Source organism: Protobothrops mucrosquamatus, unplaced genomic scaffold (genome assembly GCF_001527695.2).
Source record: "Protobothrops mucrosquamatus isolate PMUCROS unplaced genomic scaffold, P.Mucros_1.0 scaffold61, whole genome shotgun sequence".
In the NCBI taxonomy this organism is placed as follows: Eukaryota; Metazoa; Chordata; class Lepidosauria; order Squamata; family Viperidae; genus Protobothrops; species Protobothrops mucrosquamatus.
The window spans coordinates 1,432,974-1,458,229 of record NW_015386440.1 but is presented as its reverse complement, the minus strand read 5'-3'; the positions used below and the strand labels follow the sequence as shown (position 1 = coordinate 1,458,229).

The 25,256-nt window shown below is 35.5% G+C and overlaps 1 protein-coding gene across 1 annotated transcript in view; it reads right to left on the bottom strand.

The window, feature by feature from the left end:
- Nucleotides 1–25,256, bottom strand: part of PARD3 (par-3 family cell polarity regulator) — a 315,093-nt gene that overhangs the window by 142,376 nt on the left and 147,461 nt on the right. Inside the window, exons 14-17 of the mRNA XM_029283357.1 lie at nt 23,395–23,543; nt 21,007–21,051; nt 9,145–9,372; nt 3,481–3,697 (exon numbers count right to left, since the gene is read on the bottom strand). Of these exons, the coding sequence (XP_029139190.1) occupies nt 3,481–3,697; nt 9,145–9,372; nt 21,007–21,051; nt 23,395–23,543 (639 nt within the window). The remainder of the gene's footprint in view (nt 1–3,480; nt 3,698–9,144; nt 9,373–21,006; nt 21,052–23,394; nt 23,544–25,256) is intronic.

Below are 25,256 nucleotides of genomic sequence, written 5' to 3'. Positions count from 1 at the left end.
TTATCTATTTGGTCACTAGGATCTGAAAATGATTTATAGCAAATAATCAATCAATCAATCAAAATTTAACAACATCCTTAAACTTTTCCTTCCAAGACCCTGCCTGCTCTCAGTAGTAATAGATATAACTGAAAGGAAAGAAATATTGAGCATGGATCAAAACAATAAGAACTAACGTACCTTCAAATTCATTAGGTCCCCAATATGGAAAGATCTATGATGGAGACCTAGTGAATTTAAAGAACTGTTGAGGAATTTAATAGACATGAATATTTTTTTAAAAATTGTTTGATGAACTAGTTTTTAAATTATAATCAGCCTTAACATTTCTAGGACCATTGGTTTGATAATATAAGATAGCTCAATTCTATATTCCATTCCTTTTATATTATCCAGCTCTAGTTTTATTTAAAAATGTAGACATTTATAATACTGAATTGTTGGTTTAGCTTCTATAAAAAAATATTCAATGCATTCTATACTACCAAATTTTCAGAGGCTGCTAAAGCATCCTTGGTGTTTCTCCATTCCATATAAAATCAACTACTTATGTATCATTTTAAAATATCTCTGTGAAATTGATTCATTTATTGCTATCAGTAATGCTGTTTTCATTTTCTCTACATTTATTCCTATCCACAGACTCATAGCTATTTTCATCCACTTATTAATGTACCATTTATCAGAGCTACATAAATATTCATATCTGCTAATAAAGATCTTTTTATCTGAGTAATTATCTTCTAGTGTTTAATATGAGCTGAACTATTTTTATATACATCTAATGATACCTTTATCATATGGCAAAATATTAGGGTCTGATTACTCCAGTTTACTGTGTATCTGGAGTGTTTATGATATTGCTGCATCAATTCTAATGAGTCTTTGACAAATTAAAAAGTTTCAAGATGAGTATAGAGCAATAACTTATGTTTGATTACTGCTCCCAAATATTCTGAATAGACCCAGATTGTATTTTCAAACATGACAAAGACTGCAAGACTAAATTAAAGGAGATGAGAAAAATTGGGCTTACTAGGCATGCTGAGATGTATTAAAGTAAAGATTGTCACTTTTCTTCTCCTGAAATATTATTTTATTATTTTATTATTTTATTTGGTTTAATAATAGTCATTTATTCCCCAACATAGACTGCAGTTCTTTTTTTTATCAATAGAGGGCAAAATGAAATTGCTCTGGTTTTCAGTGTTATAGCTCCCTCTATTGATAAACAGAGAGCACCAATGACTCTATAGATCAGTGGCATCCAATCTTTTGGGCATTGGGAAACAGTTCCGTGGAGAGAGGTTTTTCTGTGGACCGGAGGGGGCGTGGTTTCATGTGTTGCCTGCATCACACAGATGGGACTTCGCTTGTTTGAGTCGACTGATTTCTGGCATGCCACGACCCAGTGTCAGTCCACAGACGAGGGGTTGGGGACCCCTGCTACAGAAAATAGCACAGCCTTTGTTTTCTAACAGATGGAAGAATATATACGGTATAAGACAGAAAGGACTTAGAGTGAATGTGGTATCACCCTTTTCTCACAATTTGAAATGAAAAAAAGACAGAGCAACCTAATTGGAGAGGGCTTATTTTGTCTTTTAAAGAGGTCCTCCCCAAATTGTAAAGAAAGGACTAAAATGTTTTGATTCTGGGAGGTCCTAAAAGGCAGAAAAGGAAAAGTGGAGGAAGTATTTAGAGGTCATACATAGGTGTAGGGCATCACTTTGCCTTCTGCTGATTATTATTATTATTATTATAATTTAATTTATATACCACCCTTCTCCCGCAGGACTCAGGGCGGTGCACAGCGTATTAAAAACAGTACAAATACAAAGCATAAAAATACAAACCCCTGTAAAACCAGATTAAAAAACCGAATATTAGAAGCTGTGTCTCTATTTAAAATTATTTTTAAAATCACCCTAAATAAAATCCTCCCTAGGTCAGGCCCGCTTGCTGGAAAAGCCATGTCTTNCGGTCTCGGAGGTAACCAGGTCCGATGCCATGAAGCGCTTTAAAGGTGGTAACTAACACCTTAAAGCGCACTCGGAAGACCACTGGCAACCAGTGCAGCTCGCGCAGAAGCGGTGTTACATGGGAGCGACGAGTCCCTCCCAACACCGCCCGCGCGGCCGCATTCTGGACCAGTTGAAGTCTCCGGGTGCTCCTCAAAGCAGTGATTAGTTTCTAAAAGACTAGTATTTCAAGTTTAAGTGAAGTTTCTTATTTGGCCCATGCAAGATTTGTTAAATATAAGTTTACTATACAGTGTGCAAAAATAATTTCACCCTTATTAAGCTTTTTAAATAAATGGTCTGAAATGGAATACCTTGTAACAAGCACAAATAATTTTTTTATAGACCTGATCTGGGATTTCTGGCAATAGGACCATCTCTGCCAGATATGGTCCTCAAGGCTTCATATTTCTCAAAACAACCTAAGAAGATTCTATGGTATTCTCTGACCTATCTCCAAGAAATAAGCTGTAGTTCTCTGACCAATAGTATTTCTCATCTTCTTTTTCTTAACATTCTTTACTAATGCAAGCCCTTCAGTGACGCAACCAAACAACGCAAAAGGTGGTTAACACATCAGTGAAAGTTTTGCAACTGAATACATAATTTGGGGAGTCTAAAGATTCAAGAAGAAATTTATAGTGGGCTTCATAAGTGCCCACATTTAGCACCTATTCAGACTCACAGGATACAGGTACCAATTGAGACTAAGCCTGAATGGAGAGTTGTGCTTTCTCAGAAAGCATAATTTATGCCACTCTTGACAAATAGCAATGGCACTTAGATTTATATACTGCTTCAGAGTGCTTTACAGCCCCCTCTAAGCAGTTTAGAGAATCAGCAAATTGCCCCCAACAATCTGGGTCCTCATTTTACCAATCTCAGAAGGATGGAAGGGTGAGTCAACCTTGAGCCAGTGAGAATCAAACTGCCAAACTGCAGAAATCTCAATATATTACATATTTTCCCATGGTAATATTTGAAGCCATTTATAGAAATATGAACTTGGCCATGGGTAGCATTTTAGTAATACATTTTCATAATATATCTAGGATTATCCAGGGTTATCTCTGTTATAAGCCATGATGATACTAGTATAATGAAACATGAATCATTTCCTCATTGTGTAAAGAACACACTTTATTTTTTTATGCCACAGGACATCATTTCCCTTCCCTTGTCTCCTCTGAAGAAACCATGTTAGTACAGTATTCCTTTTGCTTTGTGAAAATATTGTCCCTTATCTAGAAGTCCCAATCTCAGAAAAATAGAATGGACTCTAATAGAATAATATTTGTAAGGCTGCAATGGTGAATGGTTGACAAAATATTCAATAACACATTTTAACTATATCCACAGTATTTGAGTTTTGGAAATGGATAGTGAGCTATAAATAATGTTATGATGAACAGCAAAACACAATGAGAGATAAACATTAAGGCTTTTCTGCAATTCCTACCTGAACATGTCCCCAAGACCTTTGAGCATTCCTTTCTTGGCTTTGATTTTATCCTTCTCCTTATCTCGATCTTTTTTCTTGTCCTTCCCATTTTTTTTCCGGTCCCCTTTCTCCTGACTGCCATTCATCTGTCTTTCTAGAGAATGGGATGGTTGGTCACTAGATGTGGACACAGATTCTCTACCAGATCGTGAACTTTCTTCTGTGTCTTCTTCCACTAAAAGAGTAAGGAAATTTTAGCAGGGGATGGAGGGAAAGAACAGAAAGTGCCTTTTCTTAAAAAAAAAAAAAGTTTCAAGCACAAGGACCATAAATTATTTTGCAGGCTAAAACCATTCTATTTGTTAAGGGACAACTTTTCCAAAACAAGAGGCCATGACCAAGATTCTTCTCTCAACTGCTTTCTTTTTAGTTTCCAGTAGGTTGGGGCCAACTACATGCCCTGCATGTCCTAGGTGGGCAGATTTTACTTGTAGCAGATGATTCCAAAGGTAGCAAGAACTTGTGCCATAAAATGTTTTATAAATAATAATCACTTTGAATTGGGCTTGGAAATTGGCAACCAGAAAATCCCTGTAATATTGATCTCATTAGTTAGCTTCAATTAGCAGGCAAGCAGAGGGTTCTGTAGCAAGTATAACTTTCAAGTCATATTCAAGGGAGAACCATTTGGGGCAAATGCAATAGTTTAAACACTCACAACTGGAAACCAACCAAAGCTGGTCAAAAGCTTTCTTGGTCACAGCTCTACCCTGTGGCTCTACCAGGTGAGTCCAGAAATGTCTCCACATTGTATAATACCCCTTCAAAGAAATGCAGCTGCACCCAGAGATGAAGTTGAAACTACCCTTCAGCCAGATAGTACTTATGCTGCAATTCAATCTGAACCTGCTTTGTTCCATCCAGTCATTCACCAGGCTTTTCCTGACTGTTCCCCATGAACACTTAACTGAACTGCTTACTTAGGAATAGAAGCACTTCCTCTGATCCACAAACCCTTTCAAATGGGTCAATGGGATCAAAAGCTACAGAAGGAGCCAGAAAGATAATGAGAATATGCATATTTACACACACACCAAGTATGTATACTATATGCTTAAAATATATATTTTCTATGATATGATATTTCCCTTAATTTTTGGGGGACATTTTGAAAAGGTATAAAGAGGACGATACTGCTACTTAACAATTTATGAACCCTTTTGAACTTTCAATGTCTCTGCCTAAAATATAAGAATATATATATAATTTAGATACGTTAGATATATAAGATATAATATATGTAATTTTATACACACACAGATTATTAATATAGTATAGTATAGTATAGTATAGTATAGTATAGTATAGTATAGTATAGTATAGTATAGTATAGTATAGTATAGTATAGTATAGTATAGTATAGTATAGTATAGTATAGTATAGTATAGTATAGTATAAAAAAAGACTTTAAAGTAAAATCTTGAAAATTATAGCCAATTCTTACATGTCATGAGAAGGTGATGGATGGACAAATGAAAGCATGGTATAAGCCAACTATGTTCAATAAATCTATTCCTAATCAGAGGATGAGCTTTTCTCTTTTTCTTCTTTTTTAACATTTATAAATATTAACAGAGTGGAGGTAACTCAAACATTATACTTCTTTTATATCATGAAAACAACTCCTCGTACGGTGTTTGGTATCTTTTACTAATGTTATATTGAAAATTAATTATGTAACTTCAATAATTATCTCTTTATTCATAGGCAGTATTTTTTAAAACACACCCTTGTTTTAAATAAAAATAAAAGGATAAAAGTAGCCCTGGTTAATAGACTCACATATAACTGCAAATAGAATATTAAATCAGATTGCCCTTTTGAATACGATGCAAATGTGCACATAATTTCTATTGAACAGGACCATAGGCCGAATTTTCTGAAGCTATTTTTCTAATTACTCCATAAAGCAAGCAAAATGCATATAAGAAAACATAATTACTGAATATGAAACTGTTTCATAGTTGAATGTCTAGACTGCTTATTGTATTACTTAATACCAGCCAAAGCTCCAGCAATTAAGAGAGATAAGAAAGCTTTGCCAATTTATTCAGATTCAAATGGCTTGTTCTCAGACTACACATGCTAAAAATGGGTTCTGTTTCTTGTCATCCTTTTCAAGAGTTTGAAAACAAGTACTATGATTCATATGATCAGAATATCCCAAGCAGTCATCTCTGACTTTCTGATTATAGTTCTTAAAATCTATACGTACCTCCCACCAAACTTATCTTTCATACATTGTTTAAGAGTATGAATAGCTTATTCTTCTAAGGGGAGCAATTATATTATGTTTGTAGAGTCAGTGTACTCCTCTATCACATGTTCCATGCTATAATTTTAGAACTCCCAATACGACATCATAAAGATTTCTTTATAAACAATTCATTGTAACTCTTTCTTCAAAACAAACAAAAAAAATGTCAGTTGGCTGGCAAAGAGAAATATTCAGGCTTATAAAACCAGCAATTTTCCAGTAATGCATTGCATTGGTTTCACAATGAGAGAAGGAAGATTTCTAAATTATTATTTTAGACACATACACATACAAAGCACATAGGCCGAGAAAGAATAAAAAGAATTAAAAAAATCCTGAATGTAATTTAACTAGTGACGTCTCAGTCAACCTTTTAACTCCCTGATGCCCAGCCCACAATGAATATTGTGAAATGCACTTCAGTGTGACCATTATGTTACATTCCAACTTGGGTCTAAAGGACTGTGTTATATTCTTATACATATAAAGACTTAGGGGACCTAACCAGTGTGATGGCATACACTGAAGTGACCAGTGCAGAAAAAAAATCAGGATTCCAGGACTTCAGACTTAAGTCTTTTTGGGTCACTGTCTAACTATTTCTGGAAAGAAATAAAGTGAAATCATTCCTGTTGCTATTATAGAGGAGAAGATAATATTTCCAATTCGATAATATTATAAGGAACAATAATATTTCCAATTCAGTACTATTATATGATGGAGGTGCAATGACTTAGCAGTTAAGGACACTGAATTTGTCAGCTGGAAAGCTGACAGCCCAGGTTGAAGACCTGAGTGCCATGGGATGTGCCCCTATTTGCTGCCTCAGCTCCTGCCCATCTAGCAGTTTGAAAGCATGCAAATGTGAGTAGGTAAATAAGTACCACGGTGGGAAGGTAACAGCTCTCCATACACTTTGGCATATAATCATGCTGGTCACATGATCATGGAAGCATCGGACAACAGTTGCTCCCTCAATTAAGAAACAGAGATGAGCATTGCCCCTTAACTGGAAATGATCTGACAGGGGAAACTTTTATCTTTAATATAACAACAACAACAATAAAGTTGGAAGGGACCTTGGAGGTCATCTAGTCCAAGCCCTTCTCAGGTAGGAAACCCTATATCATTTCAGATAGTCTCTTCTTAAAAACTTCCAGTGTTGGAGCATTCACCGCTTCTGGAGGCAGGTTGTTCCACTGGTTAATTGTTCTAACTGTCAGGAAGTTTCTCCTTCGTTCTAGGTTGCTTCTCTCCTTGATTAGTTTCCATCCGTTGCTTCTAGTCCTGCCTTCAGGCGCTTTGGAGAATAGCTTGACTCCCTCTTCTTTGTGGCAGCCCCTGAGATATTGGAACACTGCTATCATGTCCCCCCTCATCCTTCTCTTCATTAAACTAGACATACCCAATTCCAGCAACCGTTCCTGATATGTTTTAGCCTCCAGACCTCTAATCATCTTTGTTGCTCTTCTCTGTACTCTTTCTACAGTCTCAACATCTTTTTTACGTCGCGGTGACCAAAACTGGATGCAGTATTCCAAGTGTGGCTTTACCAAGGCATTGTAAAGTGGTATTAATACTTCATGTGATCTTGATTCTATCCCTCTGTTAATGCAATCTAACACTGTGTTGGCTTTTTTGGCAGCTGCAGCACACTGCTGGCTTATATCTAAGTGATTGTCCACTAGGACTCAGAGATCTCTCTCACAGTTGCTGCTATTGAGCAAGGTACTCCCTATACTATACCTGTACATTTGGTTTTTCTTGCCTAAATGTAGAACTTTACTTTTTTCAGCATTGAATTTCATTTTGTTAGATAGTGCCCAGTGTTCCAGTTTGTTCAGATCCTCCTGTATCTTAAGCCTATATTCTGGAGTGTTGGCTATTCCTGCCAGCTTGATGTCGTCTGCAAATTTGATGAGTTCCCTGTCTATCTCCTAGTCAATGAAGATATTGAAGAGCACTGGGCCTAGAATAGAGCCCTGGGGCATCCTTCCCTCCATGTAGATGCGATTCCATTGAGGACCACACGCTGAGTACTGCCGGTCAGCCAGCTACGAATCCATCTGGTGGTGATGCTGTCTAACCCACATTTTTCTATCTTATCAAGTAGCAGGTTGTGATCTACCTTATCAAATGCCTTACTGAAGTCCAAGTAAATTATATCCACAGCATTCCTCTGATCCACTAATTTTGTCACTTGGTCAAAGAATGCAATAAGATTTGTCTGGCATGATCTGTTTTTGACAAACCCATGTTGGCTTTTAGTAATGACTTTGTTTGTCTCTAGGTGTTCACTGATTTGTTGTTTGATTATCTTTTCCAGAATCTTCCCAGGTATTGAGGTCAGGCTGATAGGTCTATAGTTTCCTGGATCTATTTTTTCCCCCTTTTTGAAGATGGGAACTACATCAGCTCTTTTTCAGTCCTCTGGTAGTTCCCCAGTATTCCAGGATCTTTGAAAAATATAGTTCAGTGATTCTGAGATCACATCTGCCAGTTCCTTGAGAACCTTGGGGTGTAATCCATCTGGTCTTGGTGATCTGAATTCGTCTAGGCTGGATAGGTGCTCACTTACCATTTTCTTGCCTATCTTAACTTGTGTTTCTAATCTATTTTTATGGTACTGTTTTTGATAGGTTGGACTGTTTTTTTCCTTTGTGTAAAGACAGATGCAAAAAAGAGTTTAAGGAAATTAAAGAAGGTGGAATAGACAAAATTCAGGAGATAGCTCATTCCTTATTGAAAGAGTTCCTCAAAATATAAGTACATCAAATTATTTGCATCAAACTAAAACTGATTACTTCTCTCACACGCATACATACAAAACATATTTTTCATTAAGGAACTCTTAAAAGAATTTTTTTTGAAACAAAAAAATAAGAAAATAAGTAAAAAAGGGAGGGGAAAGGAGAGGAGAGGAGAGGGTTATAAAGAAGTGATTTCTAATTCTCTAAATAGCAATTGTGTTTATACTGTACTCTGTCAAGTTCAGCCCAGAGTCACTTGTCTATGAGATGGATGGCTATGTAAACAAAACCAAATATTTCCAATCATTTCTACTTTTCTGATAATACTTGGTATCCTTCTTGGCATCTGTCCCAAGAATTAAGTCATTCATGAGGTGAGCTACCCAGAATTTTATGTATTTTATTTATAAAATATATGGTAAAGTATATACATATAAAGTATGTTATGCACTTTTTACCAAAGCCAAACTGAGTATAACAATTATGTCCTGTGACTTAATGATTATAATTCTATTATGAAACCTAAAGCATCTACTGGGTTTCCCAACAAAATTTAATCCTAAAGTACAGAAGACTTTAAGAATTTAAAGAAAGGAATTTACATGATTTACTTACAGGTTTCCATTCCTTCATCATCCTCATCAGCAACAGGTTTATCATATGATTTATCTATTGCTGCCCTGAAACTTTCATTGCATCCTCGTCCTCGGATTATTCGTGGTCGTGGACGATGGAAGGGGATGTCACTATTCAATGTCACCTCAGCAACTGCTGTCTGCAAACTTTCTAAAGAGCTGGATTTCTTCAGGCCTAATGATGGGCCCACATCTCTGGTTGGAGAACCTTAATAGTTTTGTTGTAAAAAAAGGTAATTAGAATTAACAAGGAGGCCATTATTCACATCCATAACAGTCTACAGAGAATACTTTCAATATTATTTATGTTATCTCTATAATCTCTAGGCAATTCTAGGCAGTTTTATGGGTTTAACCAATGACTGTCAAGTCATACTGTACAAATTTGATAAGGTTAGCAACATCTCACTTTTCAATTTGATGGGAACACAAACTCATCACTACCCTTTCACTCAATTTAATGAGAATAAAATAATTACCAAGTGGTTAAAAAGGAGGGTGGGGAATTAGAACTCAAATATTAAAGATGTCAGCATTATAATTTGAATGGCATAGCCAGTTAATTTCATTTTTTTTCTTTTTTCAACTGAACAAAACAATCCTATGTAACTATTGGAAATGACAATCATTACAGAGATTGTATTGACCTAAAATTAGCTTGCATTCTTAAAATAAACATTTAGGGAAAATTTTGCCTTACTAGCTACTTTCATGAAGAGAATTTAATAACTTGCACTTAAATATTACAGTTTTCCCAAGGACTAGTCTACATAGATTTTTTACCCTAGAATTAATTAACCTGTATCACTATAGTTATTATACATAAAAATTCATGTCGACACTTATTATGGACTAAGTGGAACTAATGTAAATTTCCTTATCTTGATTATTAACAGAGACTACTACAGAATGATAAAAAATTTGACATTCACAAATAAATACATAAGGAATATAAACTTATAAATAACACAAATACACACAAATCTTATTAATTAAAATAACAAATATAGATTTTTAAATGGCATGCCTAAGACTAGCTATAATATACCAAATCAACACTATATTGCAACAAAAAGACTAAAAATGGATCTTATAAAAGAGTTATATCCTATAGTTAATTAGGGCTTCATGAGATGCATTCACTACAAATATATTTAGTACTAGCTGTACCCAGCCACGCGTTGCTGTGGCTCAGTCTGGTAAAAGCATGTGTTGCTTTTACGTCCAACAGATGGCACTGTTTTTCAAAAAAAGCATGTTTTTACCTGTCACAGGTGTGACATCTATATAATATAGGTATATAAAAACACGCGCATATTCGAATGCAATGTTGTGTCAAAATTTCAAAGCAATCGGTGAAGAACTTTCGGAGATTTAAGATTTTGAACAAACGAACATTTACATTTTTATTTATATACATTTCAATTAGCTATTCCTATTTCAAATTTAAGTTAAGTTCTACCTAGCTGAGGTTCTATTATAGCAGGCATCACATGTGCTGATCGCTGTTGATAGACCCACATCCATAAGGAGATCACAAAAGATAAAACTATTAAGTTAAGCCAATTATTAGAAAGTAATCTAAGATATATGATATTTCAATACAAAAGATACTCAGAATCATGCTTCCAAAAGTTAGTCTAACTAATGCTATTAAAAGCAATAGCAATATGAAAATTAAGTCTAAATATGGATCAGGACAGAGGGCTTTCCTGTTGAGGAAGCTTATTCAGAATTTTGGAGTGGGATTCCATCAGTGTGCTGTTGACATTCAGCTCTATTGTTCTTGTCATTCAAGTTCAGCTTAATAATTAGTATACAGTATTTAAGTTCTATAATCAGCTAGTTGTGGGAGAACAAACAGAAATGAAAACCCAGACAAGATGGATGCTATTGATAATTAAAAATTTGATCCTCCTGGATTTCAAGATGGTAGCTACAGTGAGGAACACTTTTGCACCATTATGGTTAGAATCAGCTCCCATTCTGAGTTGTTATCTTTGTTATCCATGCCTGGATTGCATTTCATCCTAATTATTACCTCACTGATGATATGGAACTATCCTTGATAGTTGTATAACAGCTGAAATGAATGCCAAATCGGCTGCTAACCATTAGAAGTTACAGGGATTACATCATGGGTATGTTAAAGGAATTGCAATGGTTCTCTGCTGGTTATCAAGGACAATTGGTGGTATTACTATTGAGTTTTATGGTCCAACAGTGTTTCAGACCTGCTTCATTAAGTGTCTGTCTTTCCCATTTTAAATCTATCTCAATGTTCAAATCTGTAGGAATCTGCACATCTGTCTGAATATGTCCCTAATGACAAAAACTCATATATGTGTCCTTTAAGAAAGGATCGTCTCTTACATAGCTTCAGGGAGGTTGAATGCACCACTTCAGAAATTGTGTTCAGCTCTCACTTTCTTACCATTTAGAAAACCTGAAAAGGGCTCATTTCTTTCTCTAGGATTTTAACAGTTAATTAACTTTATTATTAATGTTATATTTCAAATTGTTGTATTTTGTTTTTAATAGAATTCAGCCTTGAGTATTAGGGTAAACAAAAAGACAAATTTTGGAAACAGCTGAAGAAAAGAATCTATAAAATCATAATCAATATGAAGTCACATAATTTATACTTCTACCTCAGAGATCCTACCTCAGAGATCCCCAATATTTTATTAAGCAGAAAGGCCTAAAATAAGTAGAGGCAGGGGTCAACTGTGGAATGAGGAAGAAAGGGAAAGGAAGGTTCAGTGACTTCCAGCTGTGTAAATAAACGTCAGGTTAAGTTTGAAAAATATTTGTAGTTAAGTCTGTGCATTTTGCCCTGGGGAAGTACATATTGTCAGTGGGTATGGAAAGCTATCTGTATTTTACATTTGCCGCCATATACATTTGGTGCTCAATAAGGATTTTATTAAACTAATTTTAATACAATCACTTATTATTATTTTCTAAATTCTAAATAAAGAGGGAGGGAGAGAGAGAGGAAAAAAAGACAAGGAAGGCTACATTTGCTTCTGGAATGAATGGAAGGGGAAAAGGTTTGTTTTTTTTTTAACCTGATAAAGTTAAGCTTCCTTAGTCCCTGCATCTGAGTATTTATAATGAGGAACAATCTCTTTTTTTAATTACTGAATGGTTCCTTACTCTTTATAAACAGTAGTTACATTAGGTACCTATTCATGTTCACAAGGGAAACTATTTCCTGCTACTAGTATGGATTATTGTGAGAAAAATATTTATGTAAGACAGGGAATCCCAAAGGAAAAGTGAGATGGGATATGACCTAATGTTCCCAGAGTACTGTAAAACTAATAATGGACTGCAGAAATGGTTAGACTATTTGTTGAACTTGGGTGGCCATCCAAATAGTCTGCAGACAAAGAAAAAAAAAGAAATAATCCTACATAAGCAAAATATGTAGTAAGATTAAAAATACTTTTGTGTAAGCATCTCATTGTTTCAATGAGTCTCTTTTAGACAGGAAGTAATTGTCAGAATTCAGGGTTTGGTTAAACATCCCTGTGCAAATTTGACTATATTAAAGGAATGATTCCAGTAGGTTTTAAATATGGCTTTCTTGGGTTTAGGACCTGATTTTTTTCAAATATAATTTTATCAATATCACTTATGGTTTATTCCTTAAAATTATACTGCATATTCCTTCAGGAACTTGAGATCAGTGTTGTACCTTTTCTTCAAATTTAATTATCAGCATATCAATCCTGTGGTAGACTGGTACTAATAACTAACCCAAGTCATTAGTGAGCTGCTCTAGTGGTGAGTAAACCTTGGTTTCTTCAGTTCTAGCCCAACAGATATTCCATTACAGTATATTTAGTATAAGTACCTGCATGTAGACTACAACCAATCTGGTTCAAATTCCTAAACAGAGATATTAGTAATGAATAGAGCCTTAGAAAGCATTATCTGGATTATTCAATAAATTTTGATGACCTACCATAACTTTGTAAATTAATGTCAGAACATTTCTTTTAACAAATTTCATTCAGAACTTATGACACATGCATTTACTGTTTTTCTTAATATATTGCAACAGAACACAACTTTCAGTTGCTATTTTTTAGTCCTAAGAACTTAGGAAATGCTAATACCCTTGAGATTTAATCAAAGAATGCTTCTCTTTGAAAAAGATAATCTTCAGGCATGAAATTAAGCTTCGCAGAGATAAAAAAAAGATTTTAAATTATTCCAAGTAATGTTGAAATAACATTACTGAAGTACACGGGTACTTGTAAATATGCATAGTATGTATTCTTCTATTTGATATATGTAGCAACAAGTTAAATGAGGACTGGATCAGAGATACTATTTCTTTTCCTAGCAGTAAATAGATAGTCCTTGACTTATGACCAGATACTCATGATTTGGTTCTGATGTCCTGTCTCTCACTCCCCCCCCCCCCGCAGTCACATATATTTCTGTTTTCAGCAAAAGAGGTCATTTGCTTAACAACCACAATGTTCACTTTATGATAGCAACATTTAATTAATAGCAGGCACAAAATAACTCATAAAATTAGGTTGGTTACATAGGTGACCTGCTTTAAAAACTATCATGACTTCTAATAGGCATATTCAAGTATCCTTGTAAATTGAGGATTACCTATAATCAAATATATTGTAGTCTGGATTTTCACAGGGAAGAGTATATTCCAATAGATACATGAAATGTAACTCCCACAACTCAAATCTATTTCTCTCCCTTCATGCCTCTATGCTATTCAGAAAAGATAAGGCTATCAAGAACAGTTGAATTACATAAAATTACAGTCAAAATTCAGAGTACTTAGGTTTTATTGGGGATTCTGACTATTACTATCTTTAAACAACCCCAAGTCAAAATAGCTTACAGCCTAGGATGATTGATGGTTTTTTTTATGTGATGTGTGGCTAGGCTATTTAGAAATATTTAGCTACTACGAATCTCCACTTGAAACTTTTTGCTTTGTAAGCAACTTTTGGCTATTGGACAGGCATGAACCACACTGACTCATTTTCCATGGAGACATTTTTGGCTGAAACGTTTCATTGTCTCAACACACATTCTTGTGGTGACCACATTTCTTCCACATTTCCCACACCCTTTAACATATAACATGTGTTAGAAGCAGAATAGTAAATATTAGAATCTTCATATTAAAAAAAAACTTTACAAACTTCTTTTAGAAATAATGCACCTTCAACTTTTAGTTTTACAATTATCCCTATGGTAAAGTTCCTTTGCTAATAAAAAAAATTAGGTAATATTTCATTAAAGCTACATAGTTGGCTTAACGATTCATTTATGAGTTTCTGACATGGTCCTCCTGGCCTTCATGACCATGTTTGCTCATTTTTTTACATTTACTTAACTTAAATATAGACCTAGTTTACAAATAAGACTAATGAGTATTGTTTTCTTTTGACTTGATATGACCTACTTATTTGGGTCTTAGCTATAGTGAAAAAACTGGGCCACTATGTCTTGTTCAACAAACACAGTCAGATATGTGAATGTGTAAAAATTGCAAAGTGTGACCTAGAGTGAACCAAATAGAAATTTGAATCTTTTGCACTTCAAAGGTGTCCATGCATTTTGAAGCTCCTAGCATCCTTCCTAATGATGTCAAAATATGGGTTCCTAAGGTTAGAAATACTTAAAAGGAAAAATTTATCATGCAGAAGAGAAATTATTGAAAATAGTTGCATAATTTATAAAGAAAAATAAGATGAAAGGAGATTGCTGAAGAAGAATGAAGAAAAGAATTACTATAAAAAGTTTTTCTTTTTGTTTATGTATTTATATTGGTGTTTTATCGCCATCACTAACAACCAGCTTCATAATTAATTTCTTCTGGAAAGCCTGCAGGAAGTTAAGGTATGTGTCAGCCAAGAGCAAAGATATTAATGCTAATAAATACAAGTGTATTATTTAGAATGTTTCCATAAATGTTATCATATTTCTGTTACACTGTTTACATTTTTGTGATTTTGTATTGTTTTGAATGTTGTGATTTCATAGGGTTTTATTTGTTATTTGACTGGATTTTACTCTAGGATTATTTCACTGGCTAAGCATGCATTTGCAATTAAAGTTAAATGAATGACCTAAATGTTATCTAAGGTAAAGATACCCTTGAGTCAAGCTTGACTCCTAGCTACTACATGCAGTTTCCTTAACTGCATTAATAAAGCAGCTTGCCACTGTCTTCTCACAAAATATTTTTCCTCAATGATTTATTTAAAAAAGCTATACTGGCTCTATTGCTACTCTATGCAAAGGTTGGGACTTTGGTACTTGGGATAAATGCAAAATTCTTCCTGCTGATTAGATCACTAAGAGATTCTGCATTGGAGACAAATTATTTGTGTATCTAATCACACTTGGCCAAATAAAGTATTCTATTCTATGTTCACCAAGCTAGCCACCCAAGTTCAATAAAATAACTTATGTCAACTAGACCACTTATGTCAACAAGACCGTCCACAAAAAACACTATGAAACATCCTCATCTCAATACAGATCAGCTGGTTAAACTGAAGTACAGCGATTATGTGAAGCATTTATATAAAGACATACTATGGGATAATTTGCAAAGCAATTTAATTTTTCTAGATCACAAGAAACTATCCCAAGAAGTGGACCCTGCACTGCTAGTCCCAGCAACTGTCTCCATTGTTCCTGATTTAGACTTTGCAGACTCTGACACAGATCTCAAGATTCATCTACTCAACCCTAAATAATGGGAGTATCTAAAAAAGAAGCCAGAGATGCACAAAAATGCTTCGCTATACTTAGACACAGTTGTAGTAGCCAGACAGTAGGACCAGGTATTCTGTCCTCAGGCAGAGTTCAGAGCTGCTTAGTAGCAACCTGGGTCACTGGATCAATACTAATTAGCAAACGCTTTATCAGTTCCCATCTTATAGCTCCTAGCTCCAATTATCCTATCCTTAAAATCTTTTTCAATTTTCTTTGGGATTCTCTCGTCCTGTTTCTTTCAACAGGCTGCCCAGCATGGCTCTTCTTGCATGTATAAATTTAAAATTTCAAAATAAGCCTCACAGAATTACTGCTATCTTTCCTGGACAATAGTGGAAAAGTGGATACCTCATACTTCACACCGCGACAGAAAAGATGTACAGTATGCCATTTGGCTTCTCTGAAATTATCTGTAGGATAGTAAATTAAATAAAGTTATAGCATGCTCAGTCCCAATTTGATATCTTTTTTTTACATCTACTCAACTCACACAAAATATTTCTAAAGTCTATTTCAAAAATGTGATTAAGCCTATATATCAAAATGAAACTAATGCAGTTTAACATGACTTTCACAGAATGAAAAAGAAACATTTGAAAATATAATGAATAAAGATCAATGGACATATCAGCATCGCAAAAAGGAACTTTTGTGAGTTCAAGTTATTCACAGATATTCTACCTAATGAATTCAGAAATAAACAAGGACTGCTTGCTTGTTAAAATTTTCAGCATTCTGAAAACCTGTCAAAACCTCCCTGTGTTCTTGGGATTAGTGAAATTTCATGTGAATCTTGCTTCTTTGATTGTGCCTTGAAATGTACATTCTTAGATGCATTCTAACTGGGGCCAATATTGTTGAAATGTAACTTAGAAGAGTAGATGAAGAAGAGGAAATTGAGCAAAGAATCTTAAATATTTTTTCTAGACAAAATTCTGTTACTTGTAATTAGTCTATTTACTGAATACTTCCTGCCATTCAGATGAAATGTTTTTGAAATGAACATCTTCACAAGAAAATAGTGGTTAACACTTGCATAAATGGACTCCAGCTTATATGTATAAAAGAACAATCTTGAGTCATAAAGGAGTGTGACATCAATAGTGAATTGTTCTTTTATACATATAAGCTGGAGTCCATTTATGCAAGTGTTAACCACTATTTTCTTGTGAAGATGTTCATTTCAAAAACATTTCATCTGAATGGCAGGAACACAAAATACTAGAATAAATATTTCAGATCCTAAATCTGGCAAAGATATTTCTATTACTAGATTGTTACAATCTGAATCATTCCACGTGATTTAAATAACTGGTATTGATGAGAAGATAAATTAAATAAGTGTTTCTATTTAATTTAATACACGATAGAAAATCGCATTTTAACTTGGGGGAAAAACAAACATAAACAGTACAATTACTGGAAAATATCATTAACCATTTATTTCATTGCCCTAGTTCAACTGACAATTATCTATCATCTTATTTTAATAAAGTTTGGTTGGTATTCTCAGAGATTTATTGTTGGCATTATGACAAGATGAATATGGAAATAATCATACTTCCTGTCTGCATAACACTGAATAAATGAGCCTTACTCAATTGCTACTGAATAATATACTTCTGACCTTTGGAATGAACTATAAGCATTGAAAAGGATTAGGCAATTCAAGTCAATTGAAGAAAGAAAATAATCTTAAAAATCTATTACAACAGATTCCATCCAGGCAAGAACATCACTTTCCATTGGGTTAATACAAATAAACTCAATTGCAGCTTTTAAAACAGGTTCTAATTTATTCTGCCAATGTAAACATTATCTACTCTATTGTACTTTATAGTCTTCCATGAAATACATTCTGTTTTGCAGATATCAAAATAGAATGAGTTTATTCATATTAGTAACCTCTGTTAATACGGTAAAGATGTGTCAAAGTGTTCCACATTTAGCCAAACGTTCATAGGACAATTCTGTAAGTAAAAGAACAGTAAACAGTATTAAGAAGGAAATTAGAAAATGTTTGATCAATGTGCTCTTAGTCTGCTTTGGGAAAAGAGATCAGAATGGAAGGCTGCAAAAATGAGAAGAAAGGGAAAGCTGGTAAGAAGAAAGAGACCTGGATGCATGATTATGATGGCAGTTTCTATGCTAGTCATGACTAGTAAATGATTCAATTCAACTGTGAGTGTGTGTGTTGTTATGTTTGAAAATAAAACCATTCAAATCTAATCACAAATATGTGGCAGAAAAAAGAAATTACAAAAAGAAGCTTAATGTTTAAGCATGTTGACTATACAATTAAGCATACTGTGATAAAACTGGAATATCAGATTATTAACAAAAGCTTAGTGATACCTTTGAAGGCAAAAATGTAGCAGAAATATACAGAATCAAGAAGAAAATGGAGACAATATTCTTGTTATATTAAATTCATGCCTATTAGTTCAGAGAACAGTCATATTGGTAGAGCTCAGCCAATAGCATAACAGCATTGACATTTAAACTTTCAGTGCTTTAATAATGCCTACTATACATGATTATTGTATAACATAGACAGATAAGGCTGTAAAGTTTCTGTTATCTCATTTTCATCTTGCTTTACAGCATTTGTTTTATAAAAGCTTAAATTTTTACTACTTCTTTTAAAATAAGTTTTTCCCTTGACACTTCACCACATGATGATATTATGAATAAAAATGAGTTCTCTGTTATTTACAGAGAGACAGACACACAAAATCAGTATACAAGGAATATATTGTTCAATGATTAATGTTAGAAATAAGTAATGTTTTTATGATCCTAAGATGACTTATTCAAAATTAAAATAGGTTCTGTAGTTTGGAAAGTTACTAACATGTTTCCTCCAAAATAAACCCCACCCCGAAAAAAAGACCTATCCTGATTTGTGGGGGTGGACCTAATATAAGCCCTACTCCAAAAATAAGCCCTAATTAGGACCCCGCCCACTCTTCCCTGGCTGCTGCAATGGGGCAGGAGGCCGCATGGTGCACCGTGTCGCTGCCGCCACAATGAAGCGAGGCAGGTGGGGAAGGGGGTGGAGCTGCCCCACATGCCCTGCACCCGCTTCTTTAGCCCCCCCAGCCAGGCCATTCCTTGCTCCCTTTCACTTCCCACCCGAGCTAGACTACCGCATGGAGGATGGGCGGGGTAGACCTGGTCCCCCTCTGTCATTTCGGAGCCATGCTGCTTTCCACTGCTGCTGTGCACCGCTGGAGGGGCTTTCTTGAAGCTATGACCCACAGATACCTGCCTGGTAGCAGACGCCATCTTCTTCTCCTCCACCAACTCTCCCGTGGCTTGCACTATGACCACCGCCTCCCTCCACCAACCCTCCATCGCTGCCACTGGAGAGAACGGAGAATGGGGAGGGGAACAGCTCTGCACAGCGATGTAGCAGAGAAGAGCAAATTTATTCACTAACCTGCTTTCCAGTTCAGTCAGACCTTCCAATTTCTCATTAAAAAAAAAAGATCTTGCGAAGTTGGAAGGTCTGACTGAACTTTTTTTAGTCTCAAGAAATCCATTTCCCTGCAGCAGGAGAGAAATGCACCAGAGCTGGAAAGCAGGTTAGTGAAGAATTTTTTTTTGCTTTCGGGAAGAGGGAGGAACTAGGCGATGATGCACCAAGCTCTATAGCAGCGCCGGGATGAAAAGTGCAGGAAACGGGGCTGCCATTTCAAGAACGAAGAAGGGAGATGCAGGGCGATGCAGGGCAGCAAGCAAGTGCTCTTCTCTGCTCTGTATCACTGTGCAGAACTGTTCCCCGCCCTGTTCTCTGCAGTGGCGGAAACAGAGGGCTAGTGGAGGAAGGCAGCGGTCACAGCGCAAGCCACGGGACAGTTGGCAGAGGAGGCGGCTGCTGCTGCCAGGCAAGTGATCTGTGGGTTGGAACGTGAAGAAAGCCCCTCCAGTGGCGCACAGCGGTAGCGGAGCCTTTCGCTGTCACTCCCCCCTGGCTCCAAAATGGTGTAGGGGGACCAGTTCTACCCCACCCATCCTCCGTGTAGTAGCATGGCAGTCCAGCTTGGGAGGGGAGACAAAGGGAGAAAGGAATGGCCTGACTGGGGTGGGGGGTGAAGGAGGCATGTGCGGGACACGTGGGGCAGCTCCACCCCTTCCCCATCTGCCTCGCCTCATTGTGGTGACAGCAGCGTGATGTGCTGCACGGCCTCCTCCCGCGAACAGCCGCAGAAGTGGGCCAGCAGCCATGCAGGCTCCTGCTGGATAGGGCTGTCGAGACAGGTGTCACGGTAAATATAAGACACCACCCGAAAGTAAGACCTAATGCCTCTTTCGTAGGCAAAAATAATATAAGACCAGGTCTTACTTTCGGGGAAACACGGTACTTATTTTTGATTTGCCCTAATTAAAACAACATTCTGTAAGTCAAAAGTTTACTTGCATTAATAAATTATGAAGGTTCATAACGGTAGCTGGTACATTATTTTAATTGCTAATAAATTCATGCTTTCTAATCTGGAATCATGGCAATTACACAGAAAGCAAAATATCTACAATGCATAGCTTGTGAAACACACAGTTTGATTATTAGGGTTTTTTTGTTCTAATTCCTAACAAACCAAAGAGATGCCAGGATGAACAGTGAATACAGCAATACTCATTACTGCCTATTAAACAATGAGATGGAAGCTCGATTAAGGAATTTCCAAGTCTGACAGAATTTTGTGGTTAAGAACAACATTTCAAAGGTTTAACATGAGGCCTTAGATAAATGTTCAAGATTTCATAAACCAAGTCTGAATTCCAATGATATATCACCCAAAAAGCTCTCTAAAATATTATCTTTTTAAGAACTACATTTAATTGGTAGACTAAATTGCTGTAATTTTCTTATCCTTATAGTTGTTCTAAAATATTGTAAATTAATTAGTGTATTTGTAATATTTGAATTCTGGGAGAATAAATAGATTCATGCAACTATTGGCATATTATTTTCACATGCACTGTGATTGGCAGCCCTGTAATTTTAGTAAGCTGCTTTCACCAAAATTGTTATGGCAACCACCCTACAGTTAATTCTTACCTGTTCTCTGGCCATCCATTGTACTGAGCTTAGTCTCGTCAGCTACTGTTAAAAGGTAAATGTATAATGGTTAGCTTTGTTAGTGCCCACGTCCCTCATGCATCCACTGTTTATTTAGAGGACCTTGCCAATATCACTACTCATGCAAACATGTCATATTATTCAGACACTCTTAAGGGGCAAAATGAAGCCCTAGAGAAAAATATTTAGAAAATCCATGCTTTTGTGTCAGTTATTTCTGGATCACAGGCAAACGTAATATGTTATTCACATGCTAGCATGTCTCAATTAGCTGAGGCAAGACCACCACATATCAGCAAGTAGCAATTTGAGTTTTAAAAGCCCCAGTGGGGTTATAAAAACTGCAAATGTCTACATATTTATTACATTTTCTCACACTTAAAAAAACATATCAAAGCTCATGAATCTTCCCAAGAGATATGCAAAAAGCTTGGTTAGAGAGGCTGAATTTGAATTATTAAATGAGTTACTAGATTTACTATTGCTAGCTTTCGTTCAGCGTTATCCCTGAGATATGAACCTGTAGGATTTCAAGATTAGTTACTGCTGTCAGAATAATGAATTTATTGAGAATTTAGAAATTAAGCTAATAAAATGGTAGTAGCAGTTTTAAATGAATACCAGTCACTAATATATTCCAGAAGACTTTTAAGAGAAACCTGTCAATTATGTTGTAGTATTTTATTTCAGAAGGACGTGCATTAATCTGAGTAATTTCTTTAAAATAAGATACACTGTAGGCTAAATTTTTCCATTAAGATCTGTGATACTTTAAAGTGGGCACAGCAATCTACAGATATACATATGTACATACAATGTACATACAATCTATACATACATATATACATACAATGTATACATATGTATACATTGTATGTACATTTGTGTATATGCTCCTGTTACTTGCCCTAGCTCCTGCCCACCTAGTAGTTCAAAACATGCAAATGCAAGTAGATTGATAGGTAACAGCATTCTGTGTACCTTTGGTATATAGTTATGCTAGCCACATGACTATGGAAACGGAGATGAGCACCATGCACCATAGAGTTGGTCATAACTGACAGAGAAACTTTTACCTTTTATTCCAAATGTGCTTTTTCAAAACACAATTGGACTTTCTTTTTCTTTGAAGACGTTTGGCTTCTCATTCAAGAAGCTTCTTCAGTTCTAATTCCAGTCAGAACTGAAAAAGCTTCTTGGATGAGAAGTGAAACGAAGTCCAGTTGTCTTTTGAAAAAGTACTTTTGGGACAACCATGAGATGGATGATTGAGAATTTTCACCGACTTTATCTTTTATACATTCTATGCAGTAATCTGACCTATTGATAGCTGTCACTTACAATTGCTGAGCTTTTCTCAAGATCAGCCTTTTCTGATGAAACAAGATATTATTTCAATGAAAACCTTGGCCACAATAAATGTTTTGGTTTGTAGGGATCTATAGCTTTTTCACTCTTTCAGCTATAGTAGACTCTCTTAGAATTCTTTAGAAGGCCACGTCTAAGCCAGACTGACACTGCAAGTCAATGGATCAGAATTCTGCCATTTCTCACTTTTTTAACACTACCTTAATACAGTTCAAAGCTACCTCTATCTTTTTGCTGAAACTACACTTAAGACTAAACTGAAGAATGGTTAGACCCATGAACAATGTCACAAGCAGATGATTCTTCCCCTATTGACCACATTCCTATCATTTACATCAAACCATGCAAATTGGATTCTCTATCGCTTGTAAAATTGAAATACAGTTGTCCCATAGCATGTGCAGTTGTCACTGTAGGTTATTCCTTCAACCAAGTCCCATTCACTATCCCTGTTTAGGTCCATCTCTATTGCCTTTAGCCACATATGTCATTACAAGTAATGGGATTAAACATCCCAGCTGTTAAATGATTACAGATTAAACTAAAGCCGAATGTCTAAGGTTCTTAGAATTATGTTAGAATCATTTGTTAGAGAAAGGTTTTAGCAATGCTAGAAACAACGAGAAGTATGTTTTTGCAGAATTATTTTAAAATACAAATTTGAATTTGTGGTTTCCATCTTCTGAAAACTATCTATTCAAAGAGATATGTTTACAGCTGCTGTATATACTGAACAATCCTGCAACAGCTAAATCTATACAACCATAACATGTTAAACAAACATTAAAATTGTTAAAGCACATATAATGCACTTGGCTTGATCATATTTAATTTTTTTCATGCCACATATTGAACTCAGCTCCATGGGATAATCAACTACATAGTATTACAAATAATTTAAATGGCAACAGGAAACAACAAGCAAAATTATTTCAATATACCATTGAAACACAACAATGAACAAAGAAGAGAAAAGAAAAGAAAGACTATGATCAATACCTAAATCCATGCTTTTAGATTTCCGTGTTTTAACAATGTCTAATTGGCTGGCATCTGAAAACTGCTTAGCACGCTTTTCTGACATACTCTGACGTCCAAATCCTTCTCGTTGGAAAGTCAGCTCTGGATCCATATCTGGACTTAGTATGCTGTAAGAAATAAAGAAAACTTAACTAAAGCATACATGTATGTTATATCATTAGCTTATCAATAAAAGATCAAGAAAAGTTGGAAATCATGAGGATATTTTATTTTATTATTTTGTTTTATTTTACTTTACTATTATTTTACTTTATTGTACTTTATTTTATTTTATTATTTATTTATTTGTGTTAGCCCCATGAATATAGAATTCTTACCCTTTCAATTCAGTTTTTAAAATGAGTTTCAAGTGAATGAAATATTCTAACTGTCAGATTAATTTATACCCCATAAACTGTCCTGGAATTTTTAAAAAAAAAAATATGCTGAAAGGAAACCTAAAGATTCCATTATGTGAATAATGGAATTAAAATTCAAAATTCAGTTTCTTCAGTCTGAAATTCTCACAGTGAGTTGCAGGTGGAAATTTCATGCCTGCATCTCCAGCTGGCTCTTAGATATCCTTATCACTTCTTTTTTTAAAAAACCCAGTAGACTGAACAAGCTACATAAAAACTTCAGATTGAATACCAATATAGAAAGAGAAGGTTTCTCTTTATAGATTAAGATTTGCCAGAAATATGTAAGTTTTTAATCAGAACTAACTTGTTGGATAGTATGTAGTGGTGTGTTGCATTATTGAACAGCCTTGGTAACACAGTGGTTAGAATGCAGTACTGCTCATTAGTACTGCTACCTAACACTGCAACACCCAGGAGTTTGATCCTTACTGGCTCAAGGTTAACTCAGCCTTCCCACTAAAATGAGGACCCAGATTGGTGGGGGCAATATGTTGATATTTATAAATCACCTAGAGAATGCCTTAAAGCATTATGGGGTAATATATAAGTAGTATATAAATCAATGTAAAATGTGTTTTTCTCTTGATAGCAGTGACAAGACTTTGTTGAACTTCAAATCTTATCAGCCTTAGCCAATGTAGCCCATGGATGGTCATTATAGAGTTTGTCACTCACTAGTGTTTAGCAGGAACAATGTCTGAAGTTCGTTTATGAGGATCTAATCCCTTTTCCAATTCTATCCATTTTTTAAAATAAATAAACATTCACATTTTAGCCAAACTGCATCAAACTCAGTAGCAATATCAATTTAATTCAAATCAAACTCTGTTGCACACATTGGTCAATCAGAGGATTATAGAGTAGTTGCTCAATCTTGTTTGGAATAGAACTTCATTCCATTGAAGATGGAGGGATTTTCAAGCAGCAACTGCTAGTAATGCCATTTATTTACAGGTGGTCCTCAACTTATAGCATTCATTTAGTGACCATTTAAAGTTATAATGGCATTGAAAAAAGTGGCTTATGGCTGTTTTTCACACTTATAATTGTTACAGTATCCTTATGGTCATGTGATCAAATTTCAGGAGCTTGAAAACTGGTATGTATTTATGAAGGATGTTATGTCCAGGAGTCATATGATCACTTTTTCCAACCTTCTACAAACAAAGTAAATAAGGAAACCAAATTCAATTAACAACTGAGTTATTAACTTAATAACTAATCTGCGCATGCTCAAGATGGCGGATCGTCAGCGGAACGCTCCGTAAGGATTTCGACCCGGCAAGTGGACATGGGGTGTTTTGGGGGTGCCTCGGGGGGGCTTGCGGTGATGAGCGGGTGGGCGAACCCCCGCTCGGTCCCGTTCTAGCCCACCCGGCCCGTTTTAGGCCCGCCCTGACCCGTTCGGCTCCCCTCTAG